General features: G+C 42.6%; 1 protein-coding gene across 1 annotated transcript; it reads left to right on the top strand.

Annotated features, from left to right (window-relative positions):
* Positions 1-12,335: 12,335 nt before the first annotated feature.
* On the top strand, positions 12,336-21,769 carry LOC118780219 (protein Wnt-4a-like). The gene is made up of 5 exons (XM_036532625.1): positions 12,336-12,877; positions 19,055-19,290; positions 19,848-19,979; positions 20,383-20,525; positions 21,214-21,769. The coding sequence occupies exons 1-5, from the start codon at positions 12,801-12,803 to the stop codon at positions 21,679-21,681; spliced, it is 1,056 nt and encodes a 351-aa protein (XP_036388518.1). The 5' UTR covers positions 12,336-12,800; the 3' UTR covers positions 21,682-21,769.
* Positions 21,770-22,954: the final 1,185 nt, after the last annotated feature.

Here is a 22,954-nt window from a genome sequence, read left to right as displayed (position 1 = left end):
AGTCTATGGTTTCTTACTAGCTTGAGAAACTTTCACCCTCCTCTGCTTTAGTATAACCTTTGGTCCCTCTGACTAGATGATTACAGTATCAGAATTACCTTTAAAGTGCATTATATGCATCTAATCTAGTCTGTGTTCATCTTGAGGTTGCAGCTGTAATGCAAACATAAAAACCTTGTTTTACCATTCCAGGAAATTACAGCCCAGACCAGATTAAAAACAAGACAGTGGGTTGTTTTATTTTTTTAAAAAACATGTTGCAAATTAGAAATTGGCATGCTACAAAGCCTAAAGCATTTTCAAGTGCTCTGTTTGTGTGGGCAGGAACGACCACCATCAAGTGACAACAGTTGCTCTGTCCTCGAAGCCAAACATTTTTATGCATTACATGGCAGAACCAGCAGCTATTTTGAATACATTCAAACAACTCTTTACCGCCGTGGGGGCAACAAAACCAGCAGGGAATTCAGGACCCCCTCTCTGCCCACACACAATGATAATAATACATGGATATTTCCGTGTGCATCGGCTGCATGCAGGCATGGCTGGCCAGCCGTCCGTCCGTATAGGGTATGAGAGTGGGTGTTCAGTGGTGCAGGAGGCAGGGGTCAGCCATGAGGTAAGCTGCATTTCCCCACAGGGTTTGCAGATTGCAGTGAAAGGGGTGTGCAACGCTCCTCTGGCCTCCACCTCTCACACCTCCCTCTTTTTGGTCCCTAAGCATCAGCGGTGATGTGATTGTAAGTGGCACTTTAATGAGACCCCCTTCCGGATGGGGCGCAGGAGGGAATTGGGGTGTTTTTTTTGGGAGGCCTGGTCTGTGGCCCCACCTGTTTAATTATGGTATGAAAGAAAGTGGATTCAATCAAACCACCAAGTCATCTTATGAGAAAATGCTATTTAAGAAAAAAACCCTTCCAGATTAATCTGGTACCATATTAAGTTGACCTGGTGGTTTTAAAATAAAAGTCACACACTGAATTAAATATAGTTTCGAACCCTTGCTAATCACAGATAGAATGTATATCATTTCAGAATTCATCCCTTTTCAGCAGCGTACGCTCTGGCTCTGGCCACTTAGATTTAGGGGCTGCTGATAGTCAAATTCACTAACTGTATGTCAGGCAATGTGTGTTTAATTTGTGTACCATTCTCTCCCTCCCAACAGATTTTCAGATTTAGATGAAAACTGACAGAAACATGTGGTAGACACTCTAGCAAATGTCTCAACAGCTCTCAACATGTATTCAAGATGAATGTTTAGGCTTTTTGAAAAAAAAGAAAAGATGTAAATTGTTCAGCAATGTCTGCATTAGATCGTTTACCAAAAAAGTCGGGCAGCGCATATGTGTAATTAACAGCATAATTCTTCTAAAATTAAGACAACAGCTAAGAGATACCCTGATTTTCTCTGTACTTCATAGTAATTCGTGCCCCTGTAATGAACAATGCTATATTTTCAGTTTGATTGCTCTTGAAAAATGTTGCAGGTCTAGCTTCCAGCACTGGTTCCCTGGTTTGGTGAAATTTGTTTGTGATTTAAATCTTTTCTTCATAGAACATGAAGTGTTGCTAAAATGCATCCATGTTACAGCAATTATGCATACGATTTATGACACTGCTTTGGTTTTACTGGGACATATTTGGAACTGCAAAGAACATTAAAACTGCCAGGCAAACAGAAAAAAAGAATGATTAGAGCAGCCACAAGCTTCTGTTGAATTGTCAAAAGCAATTACATTGATGGCCAGAATCTGTCAGTGCTTGTCCCAGCACTTGTACCTTAGTTTTCTTTGTCCAAGCTCCAAGAAGAACACATATAACACATTCATAATGCAATAGTAACTCTGAACATGACTGTTTAAATTGTTGCATGCATGGTGTTGGGAATTCAGACAGGTTGCTATCAAAGCATGCTTCATTCTCAAACTCTTGGTTGTGATTGGCTGTGACCACTGGATAGCTGACATAATGGAGTGTATTTCTGGTGCAGTCATGCTCTGAAGGGAACCACAATTTATTCCAGTTCCATCACCTCCAGCCACATTCCAAACCAGTCAGAATTCAGTTCAAAGCAATTGCATGCGGTTCATTATAATTGTGCTTTGAAATAGTTGTTATAGGTTCTGGAGTTTCTATGGACACTCGTTTACAGGGGGAGATGATGCAATGAGCCAAAGCTTCCTTTGTGACAGTACAGAGAGGGACGGGCAGACTGAGTCATCATTGCGGAGTGCCACTACACTGTGGATTCCACTTTGTTCCTTTATTTCTCACCATTCACACGATATGTTTTCATAGAAAGGGAACTGCTGGATTGTGAAATAATACTAACAAAAAAGAGGAAATAATTTGATAGCCACAAATATACAAATAATTATTAGCCCTGCAGACTGGAACTAGTTGTAGGTTTAAACCACAGTCTGCCATAGATTATAAATATTTTAAATATCTGTCTATTAGTCATCTGGTCCCCATAATCCTTAAGTGTACTTTGGCCTGTCTGTCACACAGTCTTTATGCAATTGATCACTCATTCTTTTACCAAAAAAAGAGAAGTGCAAGACAAATGTTGCTAAAACCAATTAAAACTCTCCCCCCACAACATTTTTTGACATTTTTCTGTTGTTGCTGTTTTTGTCTGTTACCATGCCAAGAATGCTGTCTGTCCATGGATTGAGTGCTATAAGTAAACAGTCCTCATTAATAAGGTGAGAGACACGCTCTGCTATCAAGTTGTGTTGACATTACTTATCTGTGTGCATACTGTAAATATACAGCGGAAATTATGACCCTTGCTGGGTTACTTTGGGCTAGCACAGCCAGTTGCAGCAACACTTTGACATGTCTCGCTTTCATCAGAGTCATGAAATTTTGCAAGTCGTCGAGGATCAAAATGGTAAATAGAGGTGATTTTTCAAATAGCTGGGTGTCAAACATTTCCTTTTGAAGCCCTGTCTGACCACGGTGACCCCTTCTGTGATTAATCCAAGCGGTATGCCCCATATTTAGCTTTGGACACCACACCATACCATGATAGAAATGTTACGATCGTTTGAGAAATGTTTAAACTGTTGGTTCCCGAAATAGGATAGTCATACTATTGGGGGTACGTGCGAAGTCTAAAATGAATAATTTACTTGTGAATGTTAGTCAATATGCCTTCTTAATTTATTTATCTATCTGTCTGGGTGCATGTCCACCTCTCTGTTTGCCTGTCTGTCCCTCTATATGAAATTTACAGTGGAGAGCGCACACTGTTATGAATACACTGTGACTTGAACGATTGCATGCAAACACCTTGTAGTACAGTTTCAGACTGTTCACTTTTTTTGCAGTTAATCAGGTGCTAGCAGCACTGCAGGACACACGAACACAAAAAAAATGTTTGACGTCCACTGAAATAAACCATTCTGTGACCAACTATCAAAACTAACATTTCATTATGGAAAAAATTCTCCATACCTCATACAAATAATAGAAAGACAACTCAAGTCCAGAGTGAGTTGGACTTCTCTATTTTTTGCAGTGCATTATATACTTTTTACACAACAATTAAACTATGACTAATTTTATTAACCATTCACTGTTCTGGTCACTACTACCTCACAGTCTATCTATGTCAAAAACAAACTTCAAACTTCAAACTTTAGTAAGAAACATTTTATTCATCTATTGTTTTCTAACAGTATTAATAGGTCCTATAATCAAGTGCAACCTGGTTTGTTTTTGTTATGTCTCAGTTTTTTGTCTTTCTGATACTGCATTGGCAGTGTCTGCGTAGGTTCTGTCTGCCCGTAAACAGGCATTTGGGCAACGTCATGAGCAGGAAGCAGCTTCACCGACATAGAATTTTGGGCTCCGTTGTGAATTTACCTTCTATTTGCTCATTGGTCAGAGGGATCTCTCAGACAGGGTGGTTTACACTTCCTCAGTGACTAAACAGGAAAGTAACCACACTACTCGGTTCAACAGCTTATTAACTATCATGACATCAGTTCAGAAAGCAAGACGCAGTGGTTTGAGAGACTGCCACAGCTTACAGACCTGTTATGACTATTATGACAGATAGTAGTGACAATGTTGTATTAACTGCACAGGGGAGTAAGCAGCGACTGTGGGGAAACTTTCGGGTGAAGAATGACTGGGGGAGGGAAGGGCACAGAAGACTCAAGACACATCAATTCAATTCAATTTCTGCATTCACTAGTGATATTTGGGGACTGCTTACCTTTCTATCACAGTGCTATATCTTATGTATTACTATACTGCCATTCATGTATATAAAGTATAATATAATAAAATACTCATAGCCCAGTGGCCTTCTGTGTTTTTCCTCCACTCATTTTCACTGCTTTCCAAAACATTGTCAGTATGTTGTTTGGTAACTGCAAGTATGGTAACTGCAGTGAAAGGGAGAGTGAGGATTCACTTTAATGGGCAGACCCACATTGAGCTGTCAATAACATTGCCTCAGCTCAACCAATCAACACATTTAGCTCTCTAGTGCATACACTATGATTTACAAAAACCAGTGAGAGATTGATCTGGCAGTTCTAGGGTTCATGAAGCCTAACTTTCCTAACACTAATAATTTAGTAGTGGCGATATGTATTTGGGGATGGGGGGATCTTGATGATAAAAATGTAGCTGAGCTCACAATATTGATAAACATGCCATCAATTCATAGAATTGGAGGATTATGTTCTGGTAAACACTTCCAGTGTTTGTGTAAGGGTACTGAGGTGTTTGCTGTTTGTCTTCAGAACATAACGTTTAAGTGCCTTTGTGTTTTTGCTTCTAATATAAAATAAATCCTGCTGCCATCTGCATGCTTCGCCATTCTAACAAACAAACGACTGTTGTATTTAGTAAAAGCACAAATTCGGATTGATTTTTCTAACATGTCAAACTTGTGTCGCTGTTCGAGACAAGACACAGATGCTGAAAGTTTAATGAGACAGGAAGAGCCAGGCATAGTTCAGCTGAACCGTTGGGGAAAAAAAACTAGAAACTGTAGCCAGTGTGGCCTACAGACCAAGTAACTAGGCTTGTAACAAGAAGGTTGCATGTTGTGTGTGTGGGGGGGGTTGTAAGATTGCAGTTGTAAGATTGCGAAAGGCACTTCACTTGAATTGCTCCTGTAAATATCCTGGCCTGAAGGGAGGCAACTTACCATACTTGAAAAATAAAACTGGGTAACAATAACAACATATATAACAACTCAGCCAAATATGTTGTCACTGAGTTTCCAAACAATGAAACAGATACCATACATGTTACATTTACATTTACATTTATTCACTTGGTAGATGCTTTTTCACAAAAGCAACTTAGGAGTGAGGCAGAGTACAACACAAGCAAAAAGCCATATAAGGAGTCACGTTGATGTGTTCACACAGAATTTTTTCCTTGTGGAGAACAGGAGAGAAAGGAGAGGTATTAGATACTTGCACAGTAGGTAAGTGATTGCCGCCACTGATGAAGAATAATGTCACAGGGTCCTTCCAAAGATCTTTTCTGACATCTGTCTTCTTTATTTTAGCCCTCTCTTGTGGAAGTGCTATTCAACACTTTCCTAAATCCTCTGTCTGCTACCCTGTGGCCTTTGGCCGAGTTTGGAAATGAGGGAACGGGGTAATAATTCTCTCGCTGCTCGGAGTGGTGGTGGAGAAGGGGGCAGATTCGATCGAGGTCCTTCACATCCCAGAGGGAACAAACTAAATCATGCTCAGCTGTTTTTAAAATGCACAAAGTGCTTGGAAGTAAACAGAGAGATGGAGCAGATACACAGCCAAAGCATACTGATGTTGATGGATGGCTGTTGTTTTCACACGCAGCGAGCGGTTAATTCTTGGAATATGCTTGGAGCGGTTTGGCAAGGCTTATGGTGGGATACAGCACGCTTGACTCCTTCGGGAAAAAGATGGATGCCCTGATAGCAGCGCATGAGAATCAAAGCTCTCATTGTGAACAAGGCTTCTTAAGGCCAGAGGCCTCTTTTTTGGAGTCTGAGATATATAGTTTCATCAACACTGTCAACAAATATGTGTGCGTTTACATATAAAGATATATCATATCTTATTATGTCTCCCAACTTGACCTTGGGATCTGCTGACAGAGATAATGCCTCTGCACTGTGCCCAGTGAACTTGTATCTGAACGACTGTATCTGTGTGAAGAAGCTGGCCAGCGCTTCTTGCATAACAAGGGTTTATTTTAAAAACAAGGAATGAAGACATTAAAAATGTTTTTTTTAATATATTAAAAAAGGACAGGTTTAAACAGGCATACTTACAAGGGGCACAATGGTTGAACCAAGGAAGTACAAGTATCCCTCCCTAGTTCTGTCCTTGTGCTCTTTTTAAAATCTGTCTCAATCTTCTTCTCATTTACATCAGTTAATCAAGTGCCTGAGAGACATTCAAACGCACTGATATTCCATTTGCACATAGACTGCCAAAGGTTTGTGAAGGCGAAACTGATGTGAAACAGCTTAGTTATTGCAAGTGTTCACTCACTCAATCACTGGTAAAGCCATGGCCCTGAGCAAAAATATACATTCATCCCCAAAAATAAAAAATATTTGTCCTTACCAAATGTCTCCCCCTCTCCCCACGAGTGACCAGAAAAGCTCCTTTATTTATCTTTAAAAAGACTTCCACACCTTGGACATGGAACACCCCAGTGAAAAGGGACTGGCTCTTCCTCATTGCAGCTGATCATTGGGCATGAGAAGGCTCCCTGCCTTGCTGATGAATGAGCTCGGTTCTGACCTCAAAGATGGAGTTACAACCCTGCATAAGCACACATAATTACCCTCTGCTCTTCCAGGAATGACAGACACATCCAAGATCATGGCTGAATCACTGACTCAGTGTTTTGGTGTTGAACAATCGCCAGCCAGCTTCTAAAACACTGTCCTGTGAGGAAGATTTATAGGCTGAGAATTCAGCTTGCTGAGATGCACAGCTCTTCCCATTTAATGTTCATCTAAAATATTTATATTACCCCGGAAGACCAACCACTTCGATTTGGCAACTGTCAACATCTTTTTTTGCAGAGTCAACATATTATTTACAGCGACTTTAGAATGGTCCAATGAATAGGTTTATAATGCCATACATGGAAAAGTGCATCAGAACTCATATGAAGCCTTTGGACTTTGTGTGGGATATTTAGAGAGGTTCAATACCAATGAATTATTGCTACTAAGCAAAAGTAAAATAAGTAAAGGCCTTTTTTCTCTGACGTGGTGTATTTTCTTTTTCCTGTCAACTACAAATGAGGTATTTTGGATCTGAAATGGTGTAAAGAGCCCATGACCGTTTACAACAATCTTGTAACATTTTACAAGAGCATTGCAGTCATGAAACAGACTTGGAATGGTCTGACTTAAAACATGACAGCCAGCACTAACAAGACCGTCAGTGAGTTTCAACAGTGAGGAAGGTCTGATTGGCAGAGCTCTGCTCTGCTGCAGGATTTCCTGTTTAATTTAATTGAAAATTTCCTTTTTTTAATGAATTGCCATTAATAACGATCCATAAAAAATGTTATTACTGAGAAATTCATTCTTAAAGAAGAAGTTGATGATGAAAGCAGATTATTTTCACATTATTTACATTCAATATTTGGGTTGAAGTGGTAATGTTCTTATTCCTTGTGAATGGCATAACAATGAGTAACTTTTTTTTCCTGAGGTCACATGGGGGTGGGGGGTGTAAGGGAGCATCCCCTGCATAAGCAGGTGCAGCTGTTGGCCTTGGGAGAGAGAGAGCCTGAGAACCCACTCACAGTGTAATCAGAAGTCATGGGCACAGGGGGTGGAGTCTGTAAATGTTTGTGTCACTGGATGATAAGAGCAAATGATCAGGATGATGAGTCAAAACAGAGGTGCGTGTAGGAGGTGTAGTGACCTGGGCAGCCGCTGTGCAATCTGGCCGTGCAACTCCAGCAGGTGTGTGGTGATTATGCATGTATTGTATGAGATGACCTCTGTGCCCTTGATGGGTTTCAGTTTCAAGTACCTACTGACAGCCCCACCTCCCACTGATACAGCCGCACATGCACGGACAAAAGTTCACACCATTAGCACACGTGCACACACACAGGGATAAATCACTCCTGTAGCGGCAGCTGATGAAGGTTGTGGCAGGTATGACATGCTGATTAAAGCTGGAGCTTGTCAGGTGGCAAATCCCAGTGAGTAAGTCTCTGTCACCCCAGCTCAGTAATAGTATCTTTGTCACCCTATGGTTGGCTCCTCAGCTCAGAAAGAGCGCTGTCACTCTTTTTGGGGGTGCTCCACTCATTCTGGAGGCAGACTTCCAGGAGCCGGTCTGAGCAAATTCATCTTTCAAAAATCACCCTTCAACAAAGGCTTGGAACATCACAGGAGAGGACACAGCATGCCAGAGACACTCTGGGGCACCTCTTCCAAGATGTGGTGGGGTAACAATAATTCTCAGTAATGCCCGCTAGGGATTTCCATGTCATTATTTACAGTAGCAGCTTTACAAATGCCCTTAACCAGTGAAACTAACACAGGCCTGCAGTTTATACAACCATACAGCTGGACATTCTACTAACAAATTAAGCGGGCCCAATATGAGCTACAAAATTCCATCAGAGCTGCAAAAAGGGCATACTCCACCAACTACAGGAGAAGCACGAATGGGACCGAGACCCGAGACACCACTCTACCAGACAACCTCTATGCCAGATTCGACAGACTGAACAGAGACATCCCCTCAAAATCCCCTTGTAACCCTGAGGAGACTGCACTCCAGGTGACACATCCACAGGTTCTTAGGGCTTTGAAGAAGGTAAATCCCCGCAAGGCAGCAGGACCTGATGGAGTGTCACTGAGAGTTCTGAAGGCCTGTGCTGAACAGCTGTCAGGGGTATACACAGACATTTTTAACTCCTCTCTCACACAGGAAACAGTCCCATGCTCCTTCAAATCCTCTGTTATAGTGCCGGTCCCTAAAAAACCAAACACATCTACAATGAACGACTTTAAGCCAGTAGCAGTTACATCGGTTGCCATGAAGTGCCTGGAAAGGCTGTTTCTCCAATCCATAAACTCTGTGGTTCCAGACACGGTGGACCCCCTACAGTTTGCCTACCACCCCAACAGATCAGTGGACGACTCTGTAGCCCCGGCGCTTCACTGTACGCTGGAACACTTGGACACTAACAGAACATATGCACGTATGCTCTTTTTGGATTACAGCGCTGCTTTCAACACAATCCGGCCAATGAAGCTGATTGTGAAGTTGGCAGACCTTGGAGTGCCAACATCCACCTGTAACTGGATTTTGGATTTCCACACAGACAGACCACAGGTGGTGATTATGGGAAATAAGGTCTCTACTGAGCTCACAGTCAGCACAGGAACCCCCCAGGGCTGCTGGCTCAGCCCCAAACTCTATGCCCTGTACACTTACGACTGTGTTTCCACCCAGAACAACAATATCATTGTTAAATCTGCAGATGACACAACCATCTTTGGCCTCATCAAGGGTGGGGATGAGTCATCATACAGGGAACAGCTAAACAAAATCATTGTTTATGGAGAGGACAATGACCTTGTTCCTAACACAGAGAAGACTAAAGAACTGATTATGGACTTCAGGAGAAGAGCCCCCCATCTGCAGCCTCTCACCATCAAGGGGACTGAGGTGTAGCGGGCTGGCAGTCACATGTTTCTAGGCCTTCACATGTTAAAAAACCTGAGCTGGGCCATAAACACTGTGACAACAGTGAAGAAAGCACAGCAGCGGCTTTACTTTGTCAGGCTGCTGAAGAAGGCCGGACTCAGATGTCAGCCCCTCACTCAGGCCTACAAAGGACTCATTGAGAGTGTTCTCACCAGTGGCATCATTGTATGGTTTGGAAACACCACCCAGGCAGAGAGGAAATCTCTTCAATGAGTCATCAAAACTGCAGAGATAATCATCGGCTCTGACCTCCCCTCAATGGACACACTCTACACACAGCGCAGTAGGAAAAAAGCACAGAGCATCCTTAGCGACCGACACCACCCAGCTCACTCTCTGTTCAGGTGGAAGAACTCAGGATACAACCTGAGACACCACAGGCCAGAGAGCATCACCACTCACATGGCACGCTTCCACAACAGCTTTTTTCCAGCCACTGTCAGAATGATTGCAAAGTACATTAAGGTGGGAAGGAAATACCACACCCCCCACCTTATTCACACCATGGACACTTAACACCTCACAACACTCTTACACCTGACAGACTGGGATTTAGTGTTCAGCTACCTCACCCCCTCTCACTCTCTGGGTCTGTGTCATACAGAGTTTTTGTTTGTGCAATAATTCAATTCAATAGTGCAATACCTTATTGTGCAGTAATTCATAGTGTGTATTTTTATATTGTGTGTATAGTGTGTATTTATTCATAGTGTGTATTTTTATATAGGGTGTTTTTATTACTTATTTTTTATGCTGCTATTTTAATTGTCTTTCTTTGCCTGTTTTTTATAAAGCTGAGTTACGTACAAGAATTCCAGTGTACCTGTACTGTCCTGTACCTGTGCAAATGGCAATAAAATCTCTTGATCTTGATCTTGATCCAATAAGAGAGCTGTCTCCGGTAGCTTCACCTGCCAGATGTTCTGGTCCAGAGAGATAATGCCATCAGCTCTGTGGTCGAAATGTGCGACTCACCTGGGTCAGCGCTCTGGGTTAATCCGGCCCAGCGTAGCAGAAACTGCGGCGCTGATGGGATTTCTGTGATGTGACACAACCTGTCCGCACAGGCTCTGTCAGCAGGTGTCAGCGCTTCCCCCCGCTGTTCGCATGTTACTGTACGTTCGCCCAGGAGCAGGTGCGTGCATGCAGCACAGAGCAGCGTGAAGAAAGTTTAACTGAAATGACCTTCTATTTTCCCCACATTTATGTTCCTGTAAAAAATATTAAGAATGATTATGATGATAATGATGATGTTGTGATGATGCCGCTGCTGCTGCTGCTGATGATGATGATAACATAAGAAATGATAATAATAATAAACATCTTCCTCCTCCTCATCCTCATTTGCATTACTATTATAATAGTACACCCATGACCACTGGATGCTGTACATACATCTGTGCATAAACAGTCAGACAAGTTTTCTTGCACTTGCACGATCCTTCCAAACGAGGACCTTCAGTACAGTTCCAAATGAGCAAAAACCGCACCTGTGACTCCTATCTGTCCGCCACCTTCATTGTGTTCAGCCCAAACACCACCACCTATGAAAACCACTCTCTGTCACCCTCTGTTGGTCACTAAAATTATTGTTTTTACCTTACTTCACTAAAGTCCAGTCCTGTCACTGGATTTGAATGATATGCAGCTGCAGAAAGTGATAACAATGTTTATTAAAGATCCTATATTTATTTAAAATTGAACTGTATCAAAGTAGTTGATAAAAAACCAACTCAAAACAAGTATTGACATAATGGTGACAATCCTCTAATTTACAATGTCTCTCACTAAATACAAGTCCTCTTCAGCCCAAATATTTAGCATTATGTCGTGAGTATTTTATAACGCCGGACAGTGCAGAAAAAAGTCTTTCCTAATTCTTTCCCCCTCTACCCGATTCAGAAATTTTTAGGTGTCCAAAAACAGCTACAAGAATGATGTAGCTGCTGTACATGCACCAGCAGCCCGAAAAATAAGCGCTTTTGTATAGGCGTAGGAGGTCAGTTTTGGTGGAGTCTGTCTCGCGCTTAAGTGAATTGACACGTTTAGTTTAGCGCGAGAGGGTTCAGAGACAGATCATCAACTGGACTGAACTTTACTTTCAGCCTCTTCCATCAAAGCACGTTCCTCACAATACCTGCTTTTGAAACAGGATTCCACGGGATACCGTAAACGTATTTTTAGCCAAGAAAAACTAATTATGTTAAATCAGATTTGCAGTTTAATTTGTAGTTGGGGTTTGCAAACGCGCAGGCCTTCACTTATTCATTTCTTTCGTTCAATTTCTTTCCATTTTGCAAAGGTAACATATGTACAAATGTACACAGCAACCAAAGCAAATAATTAACATAACCCTGGATTACAGCGTTTGTTAAAGTAATTAAAATTTCATGCATCTTATCACTCATATGTTACGTAGGTTTGCGGGAAAGGATTAGGACAGGTAAAAACACAGCCAGAACAGTTTTAGGGGTAAACACATTCGCTGTCGCGAGGGGTAGCGCGCATTTAACCACTTGTGCTGCATGTCCAGGCATAGACTGCAGACTCTTCGCGCACTCGCACCGCCCCTCCTTACTCCAGTGCATAGACACCACATGCCGTTTCAGGACGTGCTGAGAGTTGCGGGGGGTGTGAGACCAGAGATAATGTACCAGGTGAAGATACGAGAAGTAAAACCACCCCTCATCCAAGACAAGGCTAAGGGACCAGTCAGGGACATGGGATTAAAAGTAAAACCCATGTCGATGCATAAATGGAACCTAAAACAATAAATGCCATCGATGCTAAATGGTCCGATAAAAAGAAGAATAAGCAGTGAATATGTGATTTCATTAGGGAGTGCCAGATTTAGACGGCGCGTGGTGAGGTGTCATTGAGTTTTGTGGCTGGTTTATGCGGAGAGGTAAGGACAACTCCGGTTGCAAGATTTGCACCTCTGTCAAGTGGATTACTGGTGATGGATTAATTGGGTTTTCAAGGGATCAAACAGATCTGCACCGTGAGAAAACACGATAACATCTCCTCAACTGTGGATTGCGCACTTAACGCGGGAAGTTCGGTGTTCTGCTCAAGATGACATCGGAGTGTTTGCAGAGGTCTCTGCTGATGCTAATTCTAGCGCTGTTCTCCGCAAATGCTAGCAACTGGCTGTAAGTCTACGAAGCTGTTTGACGCTTCATTTTTATTCTTAGAATTAATTTTATTTTGATTTTGTTTCACACTGTTAAACAAGTATTCATATAGTTAACCAAATATCAACTCTATTACATTTCACTTTAGAAACAAAGCAAACTCACATACCTAATACGTAAGGTAATGTAAGGCTAATTGAATATGGGGCACTCCTTAATTATCTGTTTGTTGACAATGGTTGTATTATTGTAAATGTATGCATCAGTTGTATCAAATCATAACTTTACAATGAGTAGATGCTTTAGTGTTTCTCAGTTGCTCCTTCTCTTAAATCTTACAGATAATATGTTGCTTTCTGCAGTGTTAAAATCCCACGTATGGTGTGATAACTGTCATGCGCGTTTCTGTTGTATGTCATGTTCAGGATAGTATTTGCCTGGACTAAAACAGACTAAAACGTTCTGCCATCAGACTCTGTTATGCGTACGCGTATGGGCCACAGTAGGTTTGGAGAGGAAGCGTTGTGCATGTGTCCCCGTGCGTTTAGATCACGTTGAACTCATTATAACACATTTTATGTGTCCATTTTCTCTCGCACGTATTCACATTTAACTGTGTACTGTCGGATGTTTTGCTAGCCTTGAACAGTTGTGCGCTGACTTGTCCATGGTAGCTGTTGTAACCTAACTGTGACAGATCAAAAATTTGTATGTAACGATGTAACGTCACTAATCCGGCCTTTGCTAATTCTTTCCAAAATTGCTTGGCTTGTTCGGTTGAATGAAAAAAATGGAGGTTTTTGATAGTCAGTTACGTACCAGTACAATTTAAAATCGACAACTATATATTTTGCCTGTTTTATGAGGATTTGATGTCTTTTTATGATCAACTTATCGAAGAGAGAAAGAGGTGAAAGCCATGTTCTGTGTGCCACTCCAGTGGCAGTTTAGGTTGCTGGTTCAAGTCCCAGGGTGGGACTTAATCCTGAATTGCTGCAGTTGCTATGGATTAGGCTGTCTGCCAAGCAAATGCATAAAATGAGGTAGTAAACACAGTAAACTGGCCTCAAAGGACGCTGAAATTATCCACAGTTATTATCCAAGGATAGGTGGCCATGTCGAGCACAGGTGCAAGATAGATACTGACGGACAATTGGTGCAGCACCAAACATTTTCCGTGTGTTTCCCCTCTGTTAGAGGCCTTTTAACAGTGGGGCAGCAGAAAGGATGTCTGGTGTTGTGCTGTCAGCAGAAGCTGTGGAGCTGAGAACATAGTTCCCCTGGGTGCTTGACGCTGTTCCACAATGCCAGTGTCAAATTGAGAGCATTGCACAGGGATCATTAAATACTCAGTTTATTCTCACGCTGAATCTCACAGTTTATCTGCAGATGGGAAGGTCAGATGAGCCTATTGGTTTTGCAATGAATATGATACAATATGATGTTGCTCTATGTAAGCTTTCATTTCTCAGCTGTGTCTGCAAATACAGGATAGTGTGTGCCAATGTGTGGCAGTAGTTTGGCATAAAATTGGTTTCTGATCAGAATTTCAAATTTGGTTCCTAGTTTGGACACTGCTATCATACCTTTGAGAGAATAGGCTTATCTAAATTGCTTCAGTAAGTGCCCTATTGTATAGTGCAGAACGTATAAAAAGCAAAGCTATGTGTGTTACTTGGGATGAAGGTATCGTCTCAGCAAATACATCGTTGAAAGCAGTGTAGCAGCGGCAAACAAAGTGCTTCTTCTGACAGCGCAGTCCCACTGTTATTCTTAGCAAAGGGATCTTCAACAAACCCTTAAGTGCATCCTGAAGTCACCAGTGTTTTGAACATGGAGACTGTTGGGTCAAGCATTGTATGCAACCCAGAATTAGTTCATTAACAGTAACACTGAGCAAACTAATTTCTGTGACACTGCTTGTAGCAGGACATAGATACAGACTGCTCAGTAGGTTCTTGATGATGCAGCGTCATTTGGGTTGTGTGGGTCATCCGGTATAAGTGCTTTTTTCAAGCTTTTGAGAAGAGCTTTAACTCAGAGTTTTGTGTTAGTAATTATGCGTGCAATAGAAGGCCACGACAGGTAAAAATGATCCAGTGCACTGATAGTGTGTCTCAACTGCAATAAAAAACCCACTCACATTAAAACCCACATCTGAGCATGTAGCCTGAGTGCCTTTCTGCTGTAATATCAATGTTGCCAATGGCATACTATTTTAATAGTTCCTGATGGCTATAATGTGTTTTTCTCTAATCTGCCAAGACATCACTTTTTCAATGAACTTTAATTAATGTGCCAGCACATGGAAGAAGCTGTAACAGTTATTTAGAGAATGTTCTTGCAACCAGAAGGGTGCAAGTGTGATTCCCAGGTAAGATGCTGCAATGGTACCCAATATCAAGGTGCTGAACCTGAATTTCTTCAGTGGAGTATCTAAACAACTAAACAACTTTATGACATTTTGATGATAATCATGAGACCTGGCTACTTCACCCAGATTAGACTCAACATTTCACCACACTTAAGTGTGTATCTAGCTTTGTCACAGGCCTGGTGCTGAAATGATCTCTCTGTCTACCGCAAATCCTACTAACCTCTTCCAGCTTGATAACATGTAAAATGCAAGTTGCTAAGGAGCTAAGGAGGTAGATATTATTACAGTAAATGATAATATAACAGTGAGTATGAATCAGAATTGACTACGTTGTTCTCATGTTGTTCAATCATCACCACTGAGCAACTACATTGATTCCCTGAACTGACAGTATGGGAATATAGCCAGTATAAGGGTATTTAACTATACTGTGGTGTACCTGAGGTTCCCACTGGATTGAGTCTGTCCCCTCTCTCTCTGTGACCTCATCTCACTCGCACAGCTGGGACGTGTCTCTGCGGAGACTCGGAATCTCCCAGCATACCCCTCTCTGGCAGGGGCACTTGGGAAGAGGAGACCTTGAGGTCAGTGTGTGACACATACACCGCTTTCCTAAAACACGCTGGCCTCCCTGTGTAAGATAAACGTTGAAAAAAGAAAAATGTTTTTTGGCTTGTCCTCGTTATACGGAAGGAAATCTGACTACAGTTTTTTTTTTCTTTTTTGAAAAAATAATTTACCTCCCAAGTGCTGTTATAGTTGTTATTACTATCTGTTAACATAGCAGGCATTCAAATTCAAGACCACTATACAATGTAATCACTAAGAAAAAACACGCTGATGGCCAGATAATGAGTGCTCAAATTGCTTATGGCTAGGAGCCTGAAATTCAGTATGCAATTCAATGAATATCACAGAGATGTTTTGTCATTTCAAAGACATGTTACATATATGTATTTATGAATGACTCTATATGATGAACTCCATTAATGCCGGACTTAAGACAAACTCTGGAATCACCCCCACACACGCACATTGCTTTTTTTAAACCTTGTGACATCATAAAATAAATAAATAAAAAATATTTTAGATGTTTTCACAACTGTCAACACAAGTGATTGCTTTCCTTTTTACTGCATTTGCTAACAAGCTTTTCAATCAAGAGACCTTTGTTCTGCAAATGGATGGAAACAGTCAGTTGTTGATGATAGCTTCAGGTGTAGCATGTCCTGTGAGCTGGTTTGTAGAGCTGGATAATACAACCTGTAAATCCTCCATAGTGTATTAGTGTAATAATCAGATATAACTGTAAGAATGAGTTAGAATGAGAAGATGTCTCTCATTTTTTAAATTTATCAGAAACAATAACTGAAATCAATGTACCATTCTAATTCTTATCCCCCAAAAATCCACCAAGGCATTGAAAAGCTTTCACGATATAAAGATAATTCACAATTAATTGAATCAAACATAAAACGATTGTAATGGCTGCTGTTATTTTAATTATTGTTGTATAGTGTTTTTGATACATCCAAAGCCAACTTTTTTTCTATGTGGAGCTCTCTAAGAGCAGACATGTAGAGGGGCATGGCTGCCCCTTGTGGAGAGGAGTGCCATGTGATCATAATGAACATGACCAACTTTATAGTGACTCAGATAAAGATCTGCAATTTTGTTTGGAAATATTATTTATTCAATGTCAAATTCATGCTGTAGCTCACAGTCTAAAACAACAGAATGTCAGCAGTCTCCTTACCTGAACAATACCATTATTTATGTATACTGTATACTTATCTGACATTTGTACAGCTGGACATTTTTGTTTAATATTTATGGATTATTTAGGTTTGATATCTTGCATTAAGCTACAATTGCTTTATCTGGCCCAGGATATACCCTGCAATATTTTATTTATAAGCCCCCCTGAATGTTCCTGTAAAACAATGCTCTGATTCAGAGTATTTCTGAGAGGAGAGTTTTGTCAATTGGGTGAATTATTATTCCTTTTGCAGTCAGAGAACTGATAACAATAATGGTAATAAAGGGGAATGTGTTTGAGTGAGGTTCTGTCTACAGCCAAGGAATATCTTCAGAAATTTCCTGGGAAAAAACATGTTTTCAAAGCATGATCAGTGAAACAGCTCAAGTGATATTTGATGACAATAACACACATCTAAATCTGAAGGAATTTCTAAAGTAAGGCACTGCATGTTTGATGGCATAGATTTGTGCTTGAAATTAAGGATATTTGATTACAAGATGTTGCTATAGGAACACACAGCATTCAATCCATGGGACATGAGAGCAATGTCATTTATTATAACAATGTCGTAACAAAGAGGATACCGCTGAGTCACTCTTGGCAGCCAACATTAACAACATCAATATTAAACTAATTAACATAATAGATTTCTACACGTCTGACCAATTTCATAATTAGTATGAGATGGCTAATTATGAATTATATAAAATTACAGTCTTTGGATTCCTCAACCTTGTGGAAGCTCCACATCCCTTCTACTTCAGTACTGAGTGCTTGTGTTTGGAGTCAGACTGTAATCCATTGTCACTGGGCACAAAGTTACAGTGACATGATGAAAGTGATGTTTGATCATTTCTACAGAAGCACATGGAGCTCCTCAGTGCATAGTGGAGACTGATGTTTTCAGTAACAGGAAGTGGATAGGTGCCAGGACATCCATCATGTGAAATCAAGCACTGCCTCCTGATTTTCTCCTCACATCTCTTCCTCATTTCCTTATACATTTCACCTAGGTAGGACTGATGTAGTGAAATGTACTCAGGGAGAGGAAGGTGACAAGAAGTGGAAGATGCCCGCACAGAGATGCCAGGAATAGAAGGGATGACCAAGGGAATCCTAGATATGAGGATGTAACTTGTCAGATGTTCTACTTGGGAAAACGATAGTGAAAAACATGACCTCACAGTAGGGTTTCCAGAATGGGTGTTTCACTGTGTAACAGTGGGAAGGGTGGCAGAATAGTACTGGTACTGTACTGATTGACAGATGCCTTATCTTGAGGACATATTTGTGTGACCCTCCACCCCACTTTCCTTAACCAGATACTACCATCACGCCAAGTGTCTCCAGAAACCAGATTAGAGCCACATTACAAAGCTGCATTCTTTCCAGAGGAGAATTTCACTTTGAGAATTTCCCCTCTTAACAAGCAACACCAGTCCATTCCTCAGAACAAAGAGAACAAACATTCTGACCACTGTCTTTGATGATGGAATGAAAGGGGCTATTTTTGTACAGCCCTGCAAAGGGGCTGTGGTGTGGAGAGAGGATGTGCTGGGTCAAGACATAAGGAAGGAACTTTCTCATTATGGAGTGATTCTGACCGTGGACCTGGTGGTGAGGAAGCTAATTGGTTGAATCCTCACTATCACAGACACTAAAGGAAGCAATTAAGTCCTCTTGCTTTGTAGTCTATTCTTAATTTGATTTACAGAATTTAAGGCTTTAGGCTGAAGAAAAAGTCCTACTTTTTTATTACTTCGGTGACACGTCAAACATTTTAAAAATAATTTAAAATAATTTAAAAAATAAGGCCCTTTGGGTGTTCTGTTCTATGTGTGTATGTGTGAGTACATCAGAGTGTGCACATGTGTATTTTCATGTTTGACTATACTTGTACCTGTGTTTTTGCATGTGCGCATGTGTACATGTCCACGTGTCAGTGTGTCCGTGTGTAGGTGTGAGTGCATTGGTGTGTGTGGTTTGTGCATGTACATGCAGGGCTCTATGGGTCCCTGGGTGATCACTGCTGATCCTGCCCTCCGTGCCCCTGCAGGTACCTGGCTAAGCTGTCGTCCGTGGGCAGCATCTCAGAAGAGGAGACGTGTGAGAAGCTGAAGGGCCTGGTCCAGAGGCAGGTGCAGATCTGTAAGCGCAACGTGGAGGTGATGGACTCGGTGCGCCGCGGCGCCCAGCTTGCCATCGACGAGTGCCAGCACCAGTTCCGCAACCGCCGCTGGAACTGCACCACCCTGGAGACGCTGCCCGTCTTTGGCAAGGTGGTCACCCAGGGTAAGAAAATGGCCCCAACCTGCATTACACTGGCAGTGCATTACACTGTGCCCCCACATCAAAGGGAGATGAAGCCTGAGTATATCCTGCAGCCAAGCAGTCTTTACTGCTATCTGCAAAGTCACTGTCTCTGTGACTAATATCCTTCTGTTGGTATATCAGTGAAGGATCGGCCTATCCTTGCATAGGGTACTGAAGTATGGGGTGTGGAATCATGAATACATTTGGCCTTTCCTGCAGTCTTTCTAAATTACTTTTTGCAAAGGGACAGGGAAGCATCTAAATTTTGGCCTCCAGATATATCCTGCTACTGTTGTTTCTGGGGTTGTCTTCTCTCCTCTTGGTATATCAGCAGTGAGAGAATGTAGGGCAACAGCACAACCTGCTGGTGAAGGCTGGGTAATGCATTCCCAAATATCTATAAAGTCTACATCATATAATCAGAGGGGCAAAAGAGTTTAATTTTAGTCATCACCTTTACTATATAGTGTATGTCTACCAGGATGCTCCTGGGAAGTGGTGTCTTTGAAGTCAGTTACCATGTCCATGTGTTTCAGGCACGAGGGAGGCAGCCTTCGTGTACGCAATCTCCTCAGCCAGTGTGGCGTTCGCTGTGACTCGGGCCTGCAGCAGTGGGGAGCTGGACAGGTGTGGCTGTGACCGCAGTGTCCGCGGGGTTAGTCCTGAAGGTGAGTCAGGGGTCACCCAAGAGAGGGTCACACACAGGTCAAGCCCACGTCTTAGTCATTTAAGAGCAGCAGTGCAGCATAGTGGATGTGGAACTAGAGAGGGTATCAGGTTCAAAGCCTGCGTGTCTGTTCTACCTTTGAGTAATAAATGGTAATATGTCAAATATGCAAGTCACCCTGGATAAAGGCATCTGATAAGTAAATGTATGTATATGTGTGTGTATACAATATTATCATCTTTGTCATAGAGATTTCAGACTAATTCAAAGAGATCAAAGCTTTTTAAAATAAAAAGGAGGTTAAATGATCTTAAAATGGGATTGACATCATCAATCCATTAGCTTGTTATTATATACTCTTGACTGTGGGAAGAGTCAGGGTCAGATAACGGTTTCCCCCACAGGGTTTCAGTGGTCGGGCTGCTCGGATAACATCGCCTATGGCGTGGCATTCTCTGCCTCCTTTGTGGATGCGAGGGAGCGAAGCAAAGGCACGTTCGCCGGGAGGGCTCTGATGAATCTGCACAACAACGAGGCTGGGAGGAAGGTGCGTACCGCCCATCGGCGAGCGCAGCCAATCAGCTGTGAGCCTGATTACTGATTATATGAATCTGGCTGTTGTTTCAGAAAATTAGATTGTTAAATATTCAATAACTATGATCTCAGAGAAAGGACAAGGAGCTTGCATATGCTTGTCTGTCTTTTGGTGATATGATGAAGCACAGAGATTGGGGTGGGAAGGTATCGTTTATCTCGAGGAGTTTATTTATCACTGAAGTATGGCAGAGATTAGATCAGGCCTTTCCACAGTCTTGAGCACTCTAAGCTTCTTCGCTTTCGCTATGAACTCTAGTACATTGTTCCTTGCTGTACGACCAATTTGCACGTGTCCTCTTGTTCTGCTGATAAAACTCTTAAAATAAGACAATTACTGGCCAGTGACTTTTGGGGGGGCAGCAGTGTAGGATAGTGGTAAGGAGCAGGGCTCATAACCGAAAGGTTGCTGTTTCGACTTCACGCTGGGGCACTGCTGTTGTACCCTTGGGCAAGGTACATAACCCAGAATTGCCTCAGTACATATCCACTGGATATAAATGGATAACATGTCAAAACTGTAACCTATGTAAGTCACTCTGAATAATAGCGTCTGCTAAATGACAATAATGTAACCGTAATTATAGTAACATTCTGTCACCATGGAGATCACAGGCTGACCATGCCCCCCCCCCCCCCAGGCCATCCTGAATCATATGCGCGTGGAGTGTAAGTGCCACGGGGTGTCGGGATCGTGCGAGGTGAGGACGTGCTGGAGGGCCATGCCGTCCTTCCGCAGGGTGGGCGGAGTCCTGAAGGAGAAGTTCGACGGGGCGACGGAGGTGGAGCAGCGGCGGGTCGGCTCCACCAAGGTGCTGGCGCCCAAGAACTCACAGTTCAAGCCGCACACGGACGAGGACCTGGTCTACCTGGACTCCAGCCCGGACTTCTGCGAGCGCGACCCCAGGAACGGGGTGCTGGGCACGGCGGGACGCCGCTGCAACAAGACGTCCAAGGCCATCGACGGGTGCGAGCTGATGTGCTGCGGGCGGGGCTTCCACACCGAGGAGGCCGAGGTGGTGGACAGGTGCGGCTGCAAGTTCCACTGGTGCTGCTACGTCAAGTGCAAACAGTGCCGCAAGACGCTGGAACAACACACCTGCCGGTGACCCGCCCCACGACACAGAGCGAACACGCAGATGTGATGCACAAGGGCGGCAAAGGACACGCCGGCTGTCACAGATGGTAGCAGACTTTCACAACAACAACAAAAATAAAGGCTATATTTTATAATTTAATGTCCCAAAGGATTTTGTTTTTTCTTTTTTGTTCTTTGTTTTGGTCACTTTCAGTTTTTCATGGTTTTGTTTTTTTTTTACTATTATTTATTAAGGAACAAGGCACAAGTTCTGCTGAAATGTGGACTTGCATAGCATTGGGGAATGGGGGGGGGGGGGGGGGGGTGGATAAGACAGGAGTGCACGTAGCCTGGTGTGATCAGTATTGCTTTAGAGACTCGTCTGGAGATGACAGACGAAAGCCAGATGCTGAGGAACTCTGGAATAAAAAAAGAACGCTATTCAGTTTCCATTAGTGTACATGTGTCTCTTGAGAAAAGGAGAACTGCAGGTGTTTGGGCCTGGCTGTTTCTATGGCCCATTGTGCCACTCAGCTGTAATATATGGCACCTGATATTTATCTGTCAATACCAACACTCCAACAGAAGCTCACCAATGGAAAGCAAACAAACACAATTCTAAAGCGCTTTAAAGGTCGTTTTTCCTGTGGTTTAGATGGCACTGTCCTCTTCGTTTTACTGGTGGTTTCACTCTATAGGATCAATCAGAGCCCCTGACGTGCAAATGGAAAAAAAAAAAGATTCTGGCTTTGAGCCTTTCCCCCGTTTCCATGGCTACGAGATTAAGCCGTTAACTTACTTGCATGCTGTGCACAGCAGCAAAAGCCCGTTTCCAAAAATATGTGTGCCTTCACTGTGAGGAATGTGTGAGCGCTCTCCTGGCCCTGTAAGCCCATGCAGCGTCTACGCAGGATGCATCTGTTCAGTTTAGGAAGGGTGTGTCTCTGATTGAGAGTGGGTGGCACCCGGGAGCTGCTGCTCACCCATGAAGCCGCAGCAGGGTATTCAGCCACTGCCCTGGGAGGTCCTGCCCGCAACTGAATGGTGGCACAGCCTGGACGTGAATCAGCAAACCCTGCCCTCACGCCAGAAATAATAACTATTTATAGAAATAATGTGAAAATGAAAGCGGTGCGACTTTAAACTGTTAGCTGTCATTGCCGCCCACGCCGGATGCACATGCGGTTTGTTATTATAGTGGAATGACTACAAAGACCTGAACCGGGACTTTACATTAAACCGTTATACCATTAGATGTAATAGGCTCGTGGTTAGTTTTCAAGTTATGAAAATGCGATGCCATT

Source organism: Megalops cyprinoides, chromosome 7 (assembly GCF_013368585.1).
Source record: "Megalops cyprinoides isolate fMegCyp1 chromosome 7, fMegCyp1.pri, whole genome shotgun sequence".
Lineage (NCBI taxonomy): Eukaryota > Metazoa > Chordata > Actinopteri > Elopiformes > Megalopidae > Megalops > Megalops cyprinoides.
The sequence above is the reverse complement of the archived record's forward strand: the minus strand, read 5'-3'. Positions and strand labels throughout refer to the sequence as shown.